General features: G+C 47.8%; 2 protein-coding genes across 10 annotated transcripts in view; one reads left to right on the forward strand and one right to left on the reverse strand.

Moving 5' to 3' along the window:
• Nucleotides 1–1,057, forward strand: part of LOC125956447 (uncharacterized) — a 1,886-nt gene extending 829 nt beyond the window's left edge. For both annotated transcript variants that reach the window (XM_049688331.1, XM_049688332.1), the window contains exon 2: nt 1–1,057. This exon is cut by the window's left edge and continues 623 nt beyond it. In XM_049688331.1, coding sequence (XP_049544288.1) covers nt 1–730 — 730 coding nt within the window. In that variant the 3' untranslated portion in view covers nt 731–1,057.
• Nucleotides 1,058–4,432: 3,375 nt separating this feature from the next.
• The window catches only part of LOC125956438 (neuronal growth regulator 1-like), a 106,559-nt gene continuing 95,991 nt past the window's right edge, over nt 4,433–15,000 (reverse strand). For all 8 annotated transcript variants that reach the window (XM_049688312.1, XM_049688309.1, XM_049688317.1 and 5 more), the window contains exons 6-9: nt 14,622–14,776; nt 10,034–10,180; nt 8,865–9,381; nt 4,433–5,514 (exon numbers count right to left, since the gene is read on the reverse strand). In XM_049688312.1, coding sequence (XP_049544269.1) covers nt 5,309–5,514; nt 8,865–9,381; nt 10,034–10,180; nt 14,622–14,776 — 1,025 coding nt within the window. In that variant the 3' untranslated portion in view covers nt 4,433–5,308. The remainder of the gene's footprint in view (nt 5,515–8,864; nt 9,382–10,033; nt 10,181–14,621; nt 14,777–15,000) is intronic.

Genomic DNA, 15,000 nt, shown 5'->3' on the forward strand with positions numbered 1-15,000 from the left:
GACAAACATAGAGAAATTGAAATGGCGTAATACCGTTAATTATGAAATCTTCAATGCAATATGCGATATCTGTACACCGCTAAAGGAACTTGTCATCGATTATGATTTGCTCTATTTCAACGCATCAAATTTAAACAAACTAACACATCTTCGAAGACTTCGACCTTCGTGTTCTTCGAATGCTTTGGCAGAATCATACAGTAATAAATTCATTATTGATTTGTCAAAATTAACGCTAATGGAGCATATAGAATTGCCATGGGATGAAGGGCATACTTTTAAACTCCCCACATCGCTTAAAAGCCTTGAGGTGTGTATTGGCAATAATAACAGAGAAAATAGTATTCAAACAATCATTAACTGTGGTGCGCACTTGAAAGAGCTAAAGGTAGTGATTCAAGATTACAATCCCGACGATTCGGATTACGAAGAACCTATTGAATTGTTGAAAGCGTTGTCATCTCTAAAACATCTTGAAATTCTCGATTTCAATGGCGGCCTTTTTCAGGAATCTAGTTTCCTACGTATGAACGCGCCTCTGGTTCGTCTGCACAAACTGCGATTCGATATGGCCAAATTACAGTCGTCTAAACCTGTTCGTAAAATCGGAGGAATGTCAAATGCGATGCTTACCTTCCGCGGGCTGAAGGAAAAGTTCCCCAACTTAAAAAAACCGGAATTTTCATGCTGTAGATTGATCACAGGAAGGCGTAGAAGTGGCTCAGAATGAAAGCACCACAGGAGAAATTAGAGTTGCTACTAATAGTTCAGGACAAGCTTATTTCGCTTTGAAATGCATAAGAATAGAACTTGTTGGAATATTCTCTCACAGAACGAAGTTTAACATAGGTTTATGAAAGCAATACTTAAATGAAATGAAATTCGCCGTGGTATACAATAAAACGGAGTCGTATTGGAATGTTCGGAGAATTCCTGTTTTCCGTTTTGAGTATCATAAATATCTTAGCAGCTCATACTATCAGATCACGATCTGCGACTTAGAATACGGTTACGAAGCGATCGTAGGAAAGGATCGTAGTGCCATGATTTAAACAAAAAATAAACACTCTATTTGTGAGTCTGCATAGCAAGGGTCGCTGGTAGATTATTGATGATGGAAAAATTATTCCGAAAGAGTTGGACTTGTGAACTCCTTCAAGCTTGTCGAAGACAATCTAAACTGCGTGAGTGAAATGGTGAGTAAATACTTATAAGTTAAATTACTTTTCCTTTTTTGCCAAAGGACGTGCAATATACACTTCGTTCATTTCCCTAGTCGTATTAATGGCCACCAATAGAACTGCGCTTCGTAACAACCTGTGTTGGGGTGATTCATTTTCCAAATCCCACTAGAGTTGTATCCGGTATCTGCTAAAATAAGCAATGTTCATATTGCGAAATGAAATAAAGTAACATCGTAAAATTACGTTCGTCTGTGCATGACGTTTGACTGGTGGTAGAAAAAACCCTTGTCTTCCCTTCCTTAGTAAAGCACATCGCCTTTGTGTTTGGGATGGATGTTCCAAAATTGTTTGACAGTTTTCGGATGCGCGGGTTCACAAAACGGTTTCAGGAACAAGTACGCGCACTTCATTGGAAATCACATCATGCTCATGCACCACAACCACAAACGGCAATCGATACCGGCACGGGGCCACTTTAAGTTATTTTCAATGGATTGTATTTTATTTTTCTTTTCTTATTAATATATTGTATATTTTACAGTAGAATCTGTTTGTATGTTTTGTCACGTCCCGTTGCTCATTCAGGCGCATATTGTTTATGCTTGTTTGGATGTGTCTCAACTCAACCGCACAGCACTGCTTCAGCTCATCAATTGTACTTCTCTGCCGCCTTCATCCTGTCCCTCTAAGCCACTCGCCATTCAATGGTTCACAGAGACCACCTCACGACGAATGCTGAAAATAAATAGTATCCCTCCATGCCTTACCGGTTGCCCCTCGCGGCTCTAATATCGATTTTCTCCTTTCTAGCGTTTTACTTTTAAGATCTAATTGATTCTCATACTTTCCCCGATCTATTCTAGCGCACTACCATTTGTCACATTTGCATCTTTACAGTTAATCGGCCTGAAGCGTCCTCCTAATCATGCGTCAATCCGCCTGTTTCACCCCAGGCTAAGAATCGAATCGAAGAATGGCTTTACACATCGGCATTATACTACTGTCTCCTGCCTTGAAGAATGGAGAATGCGGTGAACTCATTCACGGGATGATAATGTGTAAATAGCTCCCCAGCCAAACCAACGGGTCGGTCGGCTTGACAACGATCTCATTACCATTTGCGGATGGTGGATCCGTTCGATTTGAATCCGTTAATTACCCCCATTTACCATTCGTGGAATTGAGATTTTCGTGTCACTGTGAATCCCCCCCGCTAGCGGGAAGAGCTCTTCCGGCTTAACGTCGGGTCTACACATTGCGAAAAAGACTGTAGTTCCGTTTCGAAGGACATTCGATGGTGAGGTGAGTCGGAAGCGATGGTGCGGCCGCAGCTGTAGCCTGTTATCTTCCCAGCCCACACAGTACCGGCTTCGAAGATGCAGGTTTTGATATATGACTCCCTTCGGTCCATCCGGATGCCTTTCGCTACGCTATGCAATATTCAAATAGTTGTTCATGTTGATATGGAAAAGAAGTGCTTCGCTTGAGTGTTTGAACGGGAGAGAGAGAGAGAGAGACAGAGAGAAATGGTGCTCATCAAGCCATTTCCTCGCGCATCTAGTAATCATTCGATTACTACGATCGGAATGCATCGTTTGGTGTGCACGGTTTAGAGCTTCTTCGTGTCTGGGGTGGCTGAGGCAGTACCACCTGCCTGCCTGCTGGTTTTTCTCTCCTGCTGATCAGGTTATTTGCATACTGGTTCTATGTTACGCTTAAGCGATATTGAGAGCATGATGATGATGATGATGATGGGGCAGAAGAACGTGTGATGGTGTTCTTGACCGGGATGACATTCCCGTTTTCCTGTATCACCCAAAGTACCGTTACGCACATTACCTTTGGCTAGTAGATGAGTGTGGAATATAGAGTAGGAAAAAGGGGAGGGGGAGAGGGGGGGGGGCTTTTGGGAGGTCATGTTAACAGCTTTTTTGATTCGGTCTCGTTGTGTTGTGTGTATGTGTTGCTTGTGGTTTGCTACTAACAGTCTGCAATTAGTACGCTTGCACTTGCATCTCCCCCTAGTACACCTCCTCCTTCTTCTTTGTGGTCCCGGAAAAATCAAACATGACACAACGAAAACCAACAACAACACCAATCCTTCTAGCTTCTTTGCCCCCTTTTTTGCTGCTTTATCCTCTGTGTGTGGACACATCGGGACAAATTTATTGACGCGGTGTGGTTCCTTGTTTGCTGTTATAGTAGCCCCGTTGGGGGGTAGGACTGCTGATGCTGCTGTTGCCGCGGCTACTGCTGCTGCTGCTGCTGCTACTGCTGCTGCTGACTCTCGTTTTGATTGCGGTTTTTCATGTAAAAATGGGATGGTCGTACTCTCTTAAAGCTCTATTTACACACCAAAATATCGAGAGAATGGCATAGTAGTTGTGGTGTATATGAAATATGTATTCCATTCCAGCTTTCTGATAGTTGAAAGGCTCTGGAAGTGGGTAAGGGTTTGTGGGGTGGTATTGGGAATAACAACGATCAGTAGTGGGAGGTGAACAAGTTGATAATTCTGCCGAATATCGCCATTACTTCCTTTGATTTGTTTGGCGTGTTTGTGCGTGCATGCTTGTCTGTGTGTGTGTGTGTGTGTCTGTCTGTCTGTATGTATGTACGCTTATACTACGCGGTTTCAGTTAGCGTTCGTTGGAATCAAATATGCTTAAACATTGGTTGGTTTTTTGGCCTGTGTTTGCTGCGTGGTGTTTGTTTTGCTTCAGAGCGAGAGGAGGGAGAATACGCCTCAAGCACATATATAATATATGTGTGTATATATATATATATATTCGTATCTAAGCTCTGGTACATGCATCATGTGTTTCGGATTCAATTCAGTAATAGCTTTCAGGAAAGAAAGCAATACCCAGCTAAAAATGTACCGTGCGCTCATCACCCAAGGTTACGCCCGAGCACTGTGTACGGTTTTCCATTGCCTGCTATGATGCTATGAGACAAACGCACCAGGGTTGAAAGGGAGGGGGGGTTTGATGTGTAATGAACGCTGATTGAGCTGAGGGTGGTTGTTGCACGGAATCGGAGAGGGAAAAGTGAAATGAAAATCAATGATCTACCAAGCCATTTTTACCTTATGATACAATTGCTCTAGTGCGCTTCCTCTACTTTGCTGGTTTTGCATTAAAATCCTCCATGCGTATTGTAAACCTTCCTTCGTTGTCGTCGTCGTCGCCCCTTTCCCTCTGACCAACACGCCGCCGAAGGACAACGGAAAACGTTTTTCTGGTATGTTTTGTTTTTTTTTTTCCTGTTCAGTGTGTTTTACGTTGCAAATCATTTAGCAAAAAGTATTTCCCCGGTATTACCTATCGCTCATTAACTTAATAGGGAACTAAGCAGATTAAGGGCGCGGGTGTGCGCTCGCACCCAAGGTATCCTTGTGGCCATCGGAGACACCCCGAGATGAAGCCCGGTGCGACGGAATGTATTTTTTTTAGTTAGTTAGCTCAGCGCGTGTGTGTGTGTGCGATTACAAAGGACAAACTGAAATGAAATCGTTTCAACGTCGACACCGAGAATCGAACTCGCGAAAATTAGGAATTTCCTTACTCCTGTTTCGGTGAACAAGACGGAAGGAGGAGTCTCCCCAGTCCATTCCCCCTGCTTCCTATCGGTTGGCCGTTGGCCGGCGGTGCGCACACGCGCACATAAAGCATGGTTAAAGGTTCATTGAAGTGTGGTAGATTGTGTGCAATTTACAATAGATTAATGGCAAATTGTAATTGAGCGACTCGCCGCTGCCCCCGCTGTGAGGGGTTTGTGGGGAGAGAGGGGCCGGTGCTACTCCGTTGTGGGCGCTGTACTGTTGCTGTCGCTGATTATGTCTGTGCCGTGCGAGACACTCCCCCCGCGCGACGAGTCCCAAGGTGGTGGTGGGTCCAACAACGATGACATCGACGATGATGACGACGACGACGACGACGGCGTTGTTGGGGAGATGACGATGCTGGTGGTGGTGGTGGTGGTGGTGGTGGTGGTGCTGCTGCTGCTGGTAGAAGTGATAATGGTTCTGTGGTGCTCCGAGCGGCGCTTCCGGTACCGAGTTGGTTGGTTACCGAGTTTTCAATGATTTACGGCGAAATGGTGGAGAGCGGAAGTAGCGCAAATCATGCCGCCACCGATGATAAGGTGGCGGTAAGGAGTGCCGGCACCAGTCGCGCAGTAATTAATACGGTGAAAATGGAAAGTGTCCATGATTTATGGAAATGAGCGGCGGTGATGGCGCTCGGTGCCGCGCTACTGCTCAGCATGCTCTTATCTAGTAGACCGGCCCCATGGACCGCGGGCTGAGCCGAGGGTTCCAGCTCCATATCTGCAACGAGAACACCGGAGAGATGCAGAGCGTTATAGTTAAAGAAGATATAAAACCCTCCCGCTCCCCACGAACACACTACTATCAGGTTTGCCGCGGTTGCCAGGGACGATGATCAGCAACGAGGGTAGAGCAGCGCGCCAACAACATATGCGCGTCTCTGTGTGTGTGTGAGTGTGAGTGAGACAGGGCGACAGGTCCTAGTAATTAGCAGACGGTAATTGGAGGTTCGCTGTTCGAGGCTGTGGCTGTGGTGCGGCAGTGAATTAAGTAATTATGTTGTTTCTATGAATGGCACAATAGGACACCAATGAGCAATTACACGGGCCTTCGCGCGCTCGCACACACACACACACATACACAGAGAAGAACGTCGACACTTTAGCCAACAACGACGACGTTCCTCGTTGTCGCCACCACCCCCCACGTGAACCGTAGGAAGGGGATTTATGGTGCTGGTAATTGAAGGCAGGGCGAGTGTGCAGAGAGCGCGGATGCGGTGTGGAGTCAGCGTCACCGAATCAGCGTTATTGGGTGCTATAGTGCCATTATCAGTAAAATATGTGAAAACTGCACGATGAGGCTCACGCAGCCTATGCGTAATGAGCATCGAGCACAGTAGCAGCAGCACCGCCACGCCACTACCGCCGCCACCGCAAAACCCCCAAAAGTAAAATAAAGAAAACTAAAATATTCGCCACATTACTTTCCGGCTTGGGACTACTGGTGCGACCGGGGGAAAAAAAAACGGCGAACGGTGGTCCGTTTACACGTTTTGGGAACCCAAGGGTCCCAAAGTGTGGCGTGATCAAATTTGTTTCATATCAGCACGCCACCATGGATCGGTGGCGGCCACTACCAGCACCACCACAACGATGTGCCACGGGGATTTGTTTCGTGTGTCTTTTTTTTTTGGGACAAGCAAAATTATCTTCCTGCGACACTGCCGTGGAAGTGCGTGTGTCGTGTGGAAGATTTATTTTCTTTTGCCCGGAGACACTCGAATCGAATGCTGGTGCTGGTGTTGCTACTCGGGAGGTAGGGAGGATGTTTTTTGGAGGTGCTTCCATGTTGCCCTGGATGTAGCCCTGAGTAACTCTTGTTTTATCTTTAATCTAAGGACATTCAAGGTTCCCGGGTGGGTTACTGGGTGAGGGGTGGCCTTAAGTGATTGCCCAGCGACAGGATCCTTTACTCGTCGGATGCAGTAGCATAACTTGTTTTGGATCCTCTTTTTAATACTCCGATTAAGGTGATTTTAATAGCCTGATTAAGAAGACAAAACATATTGTATTGTACAGGCTATCACTTAGTCAATACTTGGCCTAATGATAGTCTGCTAGTTCTAATCCATGGTGTAGTTCCAATGGTTGCAAAAACTATGACCTTGAAATCTTAGTGATGATTTGAATCATTATTTAAAAGTTATATTGTATGCGCTGGTAATATTGTTTATCAAGCAAATTGAAAATAACAAAGTAAGCAGATAAAAAACATGTGATCAGCTGGTACATATGGAGCATTGCAATGGTAGTAGTGATAAAGTATTACGGAACACTAGAATCCTTTATCACAATGATACTTCCAATATGGGTCTTTCGTGCTTTGGCGTTAAAATTTATCAAATTATGCGACACTATTTCGATAACATTTTCAAATGATACTATCAGAAATCAATAATAGTTTTATACTTTCAAGCATTGTTTCCATTCAACTTGCTAAAGCATAATATGCATTATCGACTTTTTTATATTAGTATTAATTAAAATCGTCAATAAATGGTGACATTTTTCATTCTGTTAAATGTATTTCAAAGGCTATGAATCAGTTTTTTTTTTTCTACAAAAAGTTAAAATCTGTTGGACATACTTTTAACTCAAGGATTCTAATCTTGAGTACATTTTGTTCATCGTTTCTAAAAGTTGCCCAAAGCTTATTGATGGTTCATCATGAAAGGGCATATTTAAATGTTGATCGCCTCCGTTAGCCACACAAAAAACGACCCATTTTGGGCATTTTCCTTGTATTTGACCAACAGCTCTTCAGTAGTCTTCGGTTTGCTGACATACACCTTACTGTTCAAAAAGCTTCATAGAAAAAAGTCCGGCGTCGTCAAAGCTCACGAACGAAGAGGCCACGGCATAAGCACGCACAGTTTTCATAGTTGAAAGATGTTTGTTCAGTGTATTGCAATACAATTTCAGTCCGTTTTTTGGCGTGAATCTGTAAAATGGCATAGACTGGCGATTCAGAAACTGGCTTATTTGTCCAAATCGGCTGAAAAATGACGAAGTTATTCAACATTTAAATAGATCCTGTTATGATGGCGGCGCACCCAGTAGAATAGCTAAATGCCATTATTATTATCAAAGTACTCGACATTCGATAAAGAAAAAACTGCACAACATAAGATAATCAAATAATATCTCTTTCTTGCGGCTCGTCCGTCTTTATATATGTTTAAGATAAATATCTCTTTCCGCAACACTCGCATACAAAAACGAAACAGCGTACGCAAATTCAGAGAGCAGGAAGAAACATTTGAATTGCGCCGATAAAACAACTTTGCAGTAAACTCCATGAAGTGGACGTGACGTGCCATGACGTGACGGTTTCGTCAATATCAAATCGATTCCTGATATCAAGTGGTGGTATAGCTTTCCACTCGATCACTCATTGAAATGTATGAAACAAACCAAAATAACGATGAAACACCTTGTGCATGAAGCCCTAAAAACGCAATTATTTACATTAAATTTAGCAATCAACGCCGAATGAACAACATTTTTATCTCTATAAAGTTACAGCGCAATGACTCCATGTTTATTATGCTACTAATGGCAAAGTGCGCCGAAACCACTCATAGAGCAGAGAGAGAGAGAGAGAGAATGCAAAAAGCTTCGTTCGAACCAAAGGTAAGAGCTCGCCGGAAAATGGAAAATTCCTTAAAACATACCTCTTGTTTTGTTCATTAGGCTACGCGCGGCTGCTGCCGTTCCTACATTAGGCGGCGCTCCAGCCCAACCACATGCGAACCTGAGCGTGAACCTGAGGAAAAACCACCCCCCCCCCCCCCAAACCCACCCTAGTTTACACCAACAACAATGTGCAGCCTCCGGGAGGAAAAGTGCAACGAACCAAGTGGGACCGGAAGAAGGAACATCATCAGCGCTTCGCGGTGCTACTTCATTTTTGTGCATAAGAATCCCATTAACGACGAGCAAGAAGAAAGTGGCGGTTATCTACCGCGATGATGCCACGATGTTGCACCACCGTCTCTCGCCCGGCCACTCGCCCCGTCCCGTGGCATACCGTTCCGTTCCGTTCCATTCCGTTTCCCGCTATCTTACCTTCCGATCGGGTGGAGAAGTGGAATATGCTCGACAGCTTGTTCCAGCCGTGATCGTTCCGGGCCTGGACGCGCGCCTCGTAGTTGCTGGCCGGTTTGAGGTTCTTCAGCTGGAAGCTCATGCGATGCCGCACGGTCGGTTGGTAGGCCGTGTACGGTGGTACCATGTTGTAGAAGTGGTTGTGCGCACCGTAGTAGTCACTCATTTCCGGTATGACCACGTTCTCCCACTGCTCACCACCACCACCACCACTACCACCACCGTTACCGTGTGTTCCGACGCCGACACCGACACCGATACCGGCAGTACCACCACCACCAGCACCGTAGGGGGGCAGGTTGAAGAGATGGCTCGAACCCCGGTCACCGTAGATGTGGTTGTCCAGGGGTTTGTCGTGGTGCAGGAGATGCAGATTTTTCGAAGCCAACCGGAAGAACAGCCGATACTCACGGATGGGCGAGTAGCTTTGCACCGTCCAGGAGATGTTGTACTGGTCCCGGTAGCTGCTCAACGTGGGCTACAAGAAGAGAAGACGGAGACGGAGACGGGGTGTTAGAATGTTAGAGTATGGTTACACTAATTTGATGAGTTACACGCCACCCCCCCTCCGATGTGAGTTCAATGTGCGGTCACAACTGGTCGGCAAACTTCTTCGTCGGCATCATCGGACCCCACCACCACAAAGTGGTTTAATTTGGAAAATATGGAAAACCGTAAAACGCTTCGCTTCTTAAAGTGTGCCCGAACCCGAAAACGGGTCTCTCTTGCATCGTGGCACCCGTGGTGCCGGAACTGAGGCGACAACTCACTGACAGTGATGCTGGTCTGCTCTCTCTCTCTCTCTCTCTTCCCGCAGGTTTTGCACTGTACGATGCCCCGCCATGATTGATGGTGGATTAAAATTTAATTAAAACCGCACGCACACAAATTCTTCAGATCCCGGCCGCCATGCACCCAGCCTACTCCTTCTGGTTTCTGATCGATCGCAGCGTGCGGTGGCGTCGTCGTCGTCGTCGTCGTGGTGGTTGTTGCAGCAAGGCTAGAGCGCCACTGCCGTCACCGGAGCGGAAATGGACGTGTGTGCGTCCGGTCGGTCGGCCAGCCGGTCAGCGAGAAGTGAAGCGCCATCCCGCACTGGTTTGGTGCCTGGCGCTGGCAGCGGTACTTACCGAATCAAAGTAGCAGAGTGTAGGCGAACCGCTCAGGACGAGAGTGCCACGGTCCTTGCCGAGAGCGTTCGAGGCCTGGCAGGTATAGTTGCCGAGATCCGAGTATGTGACATTCCTGATAATGAGGCTGTGCTTGTTGCCACGATTCTGTGATGTGCAGCATCAGCCGGCCGGCCGGTCAGCACCCAGCAGTGGTCGAAGTAGTCGATGCATCGATGCACACATACACCACACCGGCAGCAGCAGCAGCAGTAGCAACCAGTACACCAGTAGATGGGTTTGATGTGGTCGATCGAAGTAGACAGCGGTCGTAGTCGTCGGGTGTGGCAACAGCACCAGCAGCAGGCAACGACGCCAGATGATTGACGGAAAAGACGGTAAGAACGGTGATAGAGGAAAGGATGGAAAGGGGAAATAATTAATTAAATTGTATCGATACGCTGATGGTGACGGTGCTTGTGCAGCGCGGTTGGGAAGTGATTATAAATATCAATAACGCTAACATATCTTCATCATTGCAGGATATTGCATTACGCTTATTGCAGCGACGATGCCGCTGCTGCTTCTCCGCCGGCGTGTATCTTCAAGAAAGATCTTCATCTCACCACAACAAGGGAACCAACCTAGCGTGATCTGCTCGCCCGGTCGTGGAGTGATGGGTCGTGATAGCCGCGCTGAGGTACGATAATTGAATGGACTCTACCGGTCCAGACGTTGTGACCAGATTGCATTTTAATAAATTTCAAGCCTATCGACATTGCACTGAAGCTGAATACGAAGGAGGGAACTGAAAACCCATAATGTGGTCGGTAACAGTTCATAAATAATTGTTCCACCTGCCAGGGACCACCGGAGACAGAGACAGAGACAGAGAGAGTGCAATGATCCAATAAACTCGTGCTGGAGGATGCACAGCAAGTGCACAGCCCCTCCCCGGGGGGTAACGCATAATCTCACATTTGGCAGCGCATCTTCGCCTCCCCGGCCAAAAAGTCAGTCCCCCTCCGCAGACTGGGTGACTGTCCTTCCTCACCCTTGGCTCCACTAAAACAGCCAAACCGCTTGGGGCTTTGAATGATGTCTCGCGCTCATCTAATGCCTGGCATCCTCCTCGTCGTCGTCGTTGTCTGGGATCCTCTTTGAATGATTATGTATTTATGAGCATCACATATTTCACTCGCAAAGCACTTATCCGTTTTACTTCGTCTGCCGCCTCCTCCTCCTCCTCTGCAATAAAAACCACACACCAGCCCGCCCCCGGGTCTTTGGGGTTCCGCACACGCAGCACCTACACCAAACGCCTCGGATGGCAGCCAGGCTGGCTGTGGCTGTGGCTTATCAGTGAACAACAAACGTGTTGTCAGTTCGCGTGGCGTAAGCACTGACGCTGGCTGGCTGGCAGAGCGTAACACGATCCTCGGTGGATGCGTGTGCGCTATCGTGCATCTTTATGCCCCTCCGGTCCCAACCGAACGGTGGGAGTGCTGGTTGGTCGGATAAGGGTAATGCTTCTCGGATCTGCTGCTGCTGTACCGTTCCTCCCATTCAACCCATTCAACTCCCATTCCTCTCTCTCTCTCTCTCTCCGTTGTCCTCCTATCTGGTGTAATGAATTATTAGAATACGGGCACCGCTCATCTGTCACTACTCTACTCATGGCTGGGGCTCGGCTCACGGACGAGCGGCCATCATCTCACCCCGCCCCTCCAGGTTTTCACACACACACCCGTGCGAGATGGATGTTCTCATGTTGTTGAGTAAATTAAATTGAAAATACTTGCAATTCTTGTGATGCCACGGACGACGGCCCGACGTCGGTCCTGGGTACCGTCGTCGTCGTCGGGTTCTTGGCAACATATTCCACGTGGCGTGGCATGGCGTAAATGAAATGGATCCGGTGTGCCTTCCAGCCACACACAAAGCATATTGTGAGCACGGAGCTTGTGGTGGTGGTGGTGGTAGTTGCCTGTTAGTTGTACTTAATACTTTATGATTTAGTGAAGCGTGAAGCGATTGCCCGCTGCCACTCTCGGGAAGAAGTGCTGGGATCTTTTTAAAGCTCCCGGCTTGCCTTGGCTGACTGATGATTCCATTTGGCTCCGAGGCCGAGACCCGGTTGGTCCCGGAATGCACCCGGCCGTAGTCAGCAAGGAATGTGTCCCCCGATGGGGAGTGTGCTGCTGCTGCTTTCGAACTTCGAACGAACTGATCTCAAATGCATGCGCTGCTATGTAGATAGCTAGAGATAAAGGCGTGCACTCTACCAGATGAAGATACTAAGGAGGAGGAGGATCACAAGGAACTGAACACCCCCCGGGGCCAGGATCTGGAGCCAAATACTAAATGCAAATGAATCGCAATAATTGAGCGCGTAAGCGACGGCATTTCAGGTCCCCGCCCCTTCCGCTGGCATGCAGTTCCCCTTCCGGCCACTCGGGTCCGTGAGTCAGTTCGTGTTTCGCACGTTAACTCCTTAACGCTTTCCCGTTTCCCGTAACTTTCGTCGTTTTTCTGGCACCATGGCCACCAGACCCAGGAGGCCGGAGAAAGAAGTGCCGGAAACTTGTTGGCAAGCGCCATTCTTTCGTCGGCATCGTGTTTGATGAGTAGAGAAGACGCGAGAGCGACACCAACACCAACGAGTAAACGCCGTCGGAATTCCGTGTTCCGCGGTACCAGCAGGTTCTTTTTGTCTTCTTTCATTCGCTTTTTGGGTTTTTTGTTGGTTTTCCGCGGTATGACGCGCGCCCGCTGCCAGGGTAATGGCGACACATATTTTAAAGGATCCCTCTCCCCCCCTCCTCGCTCTCCTTGGTGTAGACCTCTACCGCACACACAGAGCGCGCGCGGCCCAGTAGGAACCTCTCAGTAAGGCAGTTAATTTCTCCTCCCGCATAAAGCAATTAAAGTGAATAATGAAAATGAACCACGAGCAGCGTGCCGGTGCTTGCGCCATGCCATGGTGGCGACCTTCCACCACCACCACCACCCCCCGCCCGGCCAGTCAGTACCAAACCAACACAGTAGCTGCGGCTGGCATGCTGGCATACGGGGCGCATGGTGGAGAAAAAAAAATCATTAACATGTTCTGCTGCTGCTGCTGCTGCTACTCTACGGCGCCCGATGATTGCCGCGGAAAACCAGCAATACCCGGAGCATAAGGATCGAGGATCGACGGCGATGGAGCCCCACCCCCCGTGTGTACACACACACAGAGTGTAGAGCGAGACGCAGTACTGGGGACCTCCACGTGGTCTCCGTCTTCTGCATAATAAGTGAAGAATATTACTCTTTCTTTCCGAGCGAGGATACTCACTCGTTGGTGAGGAAGAGGAAGGCCTCCCCCACTCCCACCCCCACCCCCACCCCCTCCGAATGCAGCTCATTCATCTCGTTAGCGAGACTGAGACTGAGAGGAAGGGCGCGCTACTTTCGCTAAATAATTATTCATAATACTTTGCATATCAGGGGGGCCCCGGGTCCGCATGGAACATGGGTTACTATCGTGTGACATCAGGCTTCCCCCGTCTGACATGCGCCAGGACCCCTTTAAGAGCTGGTGGTGGGAAGGGAGAGCGAACAGGCAACAGGACAGGGTCGGTATATTAAAGACATTATTCAAAGTTAATTATTAATTGAAATACGAGAGCGTTATTAATTTATGTTCCCTCGCTCTAAAGCACCACGATAAGGCGGAACCCATAAAGTGATAGTCTTGCCTTCTTGTGGTTAAGAGCTTGACGCACGATTTGTCGGAGAGCTCCTCCTCCCCGGACACGGGATAATGGATGGCTCGATTACTTGATAGAGCTGTTCGTTGGTTTTGCAAATGAAACCCAACCTAATACGCGCGGGGTGGTCCAATTATTATACTTTTACTCGTGTACTCGTAAGGGTCATGGTGGTCATCCACCGATGAGATGGCGCACACCTCTTAAGGCACACGCACTCGAGCTTAAAAGTGGAAATCCAAAGGAATGCTTCCGTCCGAGAACTTTCTATCGAACTTTCGAGCGACAATCGAGATGTCGGACTCCAACAACAAGATGGTGAGGCACTTGCTAGTGATTGTGCTCAACGCTGGCACTAACAATCCAATCAATTGCTATGATAAGTGTGCTTAAGGAGTTTATGGTGCAAACCCAGTCCCAGTTACCAGTTCTCGAGACGCCACAAATGTAACACACACACAAGTGAGCAGAGAGCGAGAGAGGATTGGATTCAATCAAGTAAATCGATTGTTTAATTCTAAAATACTGACTATCGCTACGCTGGCCACAGCACACAGAACACGGACGTGCGCCGTCTGGAAGGATGGAACTCTCCAAGATGGGTACGGCAGCCTCGTTTGTAATAATCCAATTCTCTCATCTCTCAAACAATGGCACTCAAGTGATTTGAATATTTCATTTATTGTTGTATATCGCCCTCCAGCCGTCCTCCTCCTGGCCTAGGGCCTGGGCTAGACCGCACCTAGGCCCGATGGCAAGGCGTAGCAGTTTCTCCAAATATCATACTTTACCCGGTTGCTGGATGTTTTGGACCTTGGAAAGTGGTGGTGGCTACTGCTGCTGTTGTTCGTACGTACCTGTTGGGAGAACTGCTCCGTTATGCCGATTTGAGTGGTGTCCTGGTACCAGATTACGTTGGGCGTAGGCTCACCATGCACGATGCACACCAGCTGGGCCTCATGGCCGACGCCACTGTGGACGACCGGTTGCTCCACCTCGATCTCCGGAGGATCTGCGTTACAGGAAGATTAGCCAAGGGTAGAGATACACATATGGATATAATCAGTGGCAAGTTCATTTCAAGATAACAGTAGCAACAACAACGAGACCTGCAGGATTAGAAAAGGGGGTAAGGGGAAAAACCGGGAAGAAAGTGACATTCCTCAATTCGACCGGAAGTTGGAATGCAAGTTTTTCTTCGCTTCGGTACAACAGCCTCTCCCCATCGGCATCGGT

The sequence above is a fragment of the Anopheles darlingi genome, chromosome 3 (assembly GCF_943734745.1).
Source record: "Anopheles darlingi chromosome 3, idAnoDarlMG_H_01, whole genome shotgun sequence".
Classification (NCBI taxonomy): Eukaryota; Metazoa; Arthropoda; class Insecta; order Diptera; family Culicidae; genus Anopheles; species Anopheles darlingi.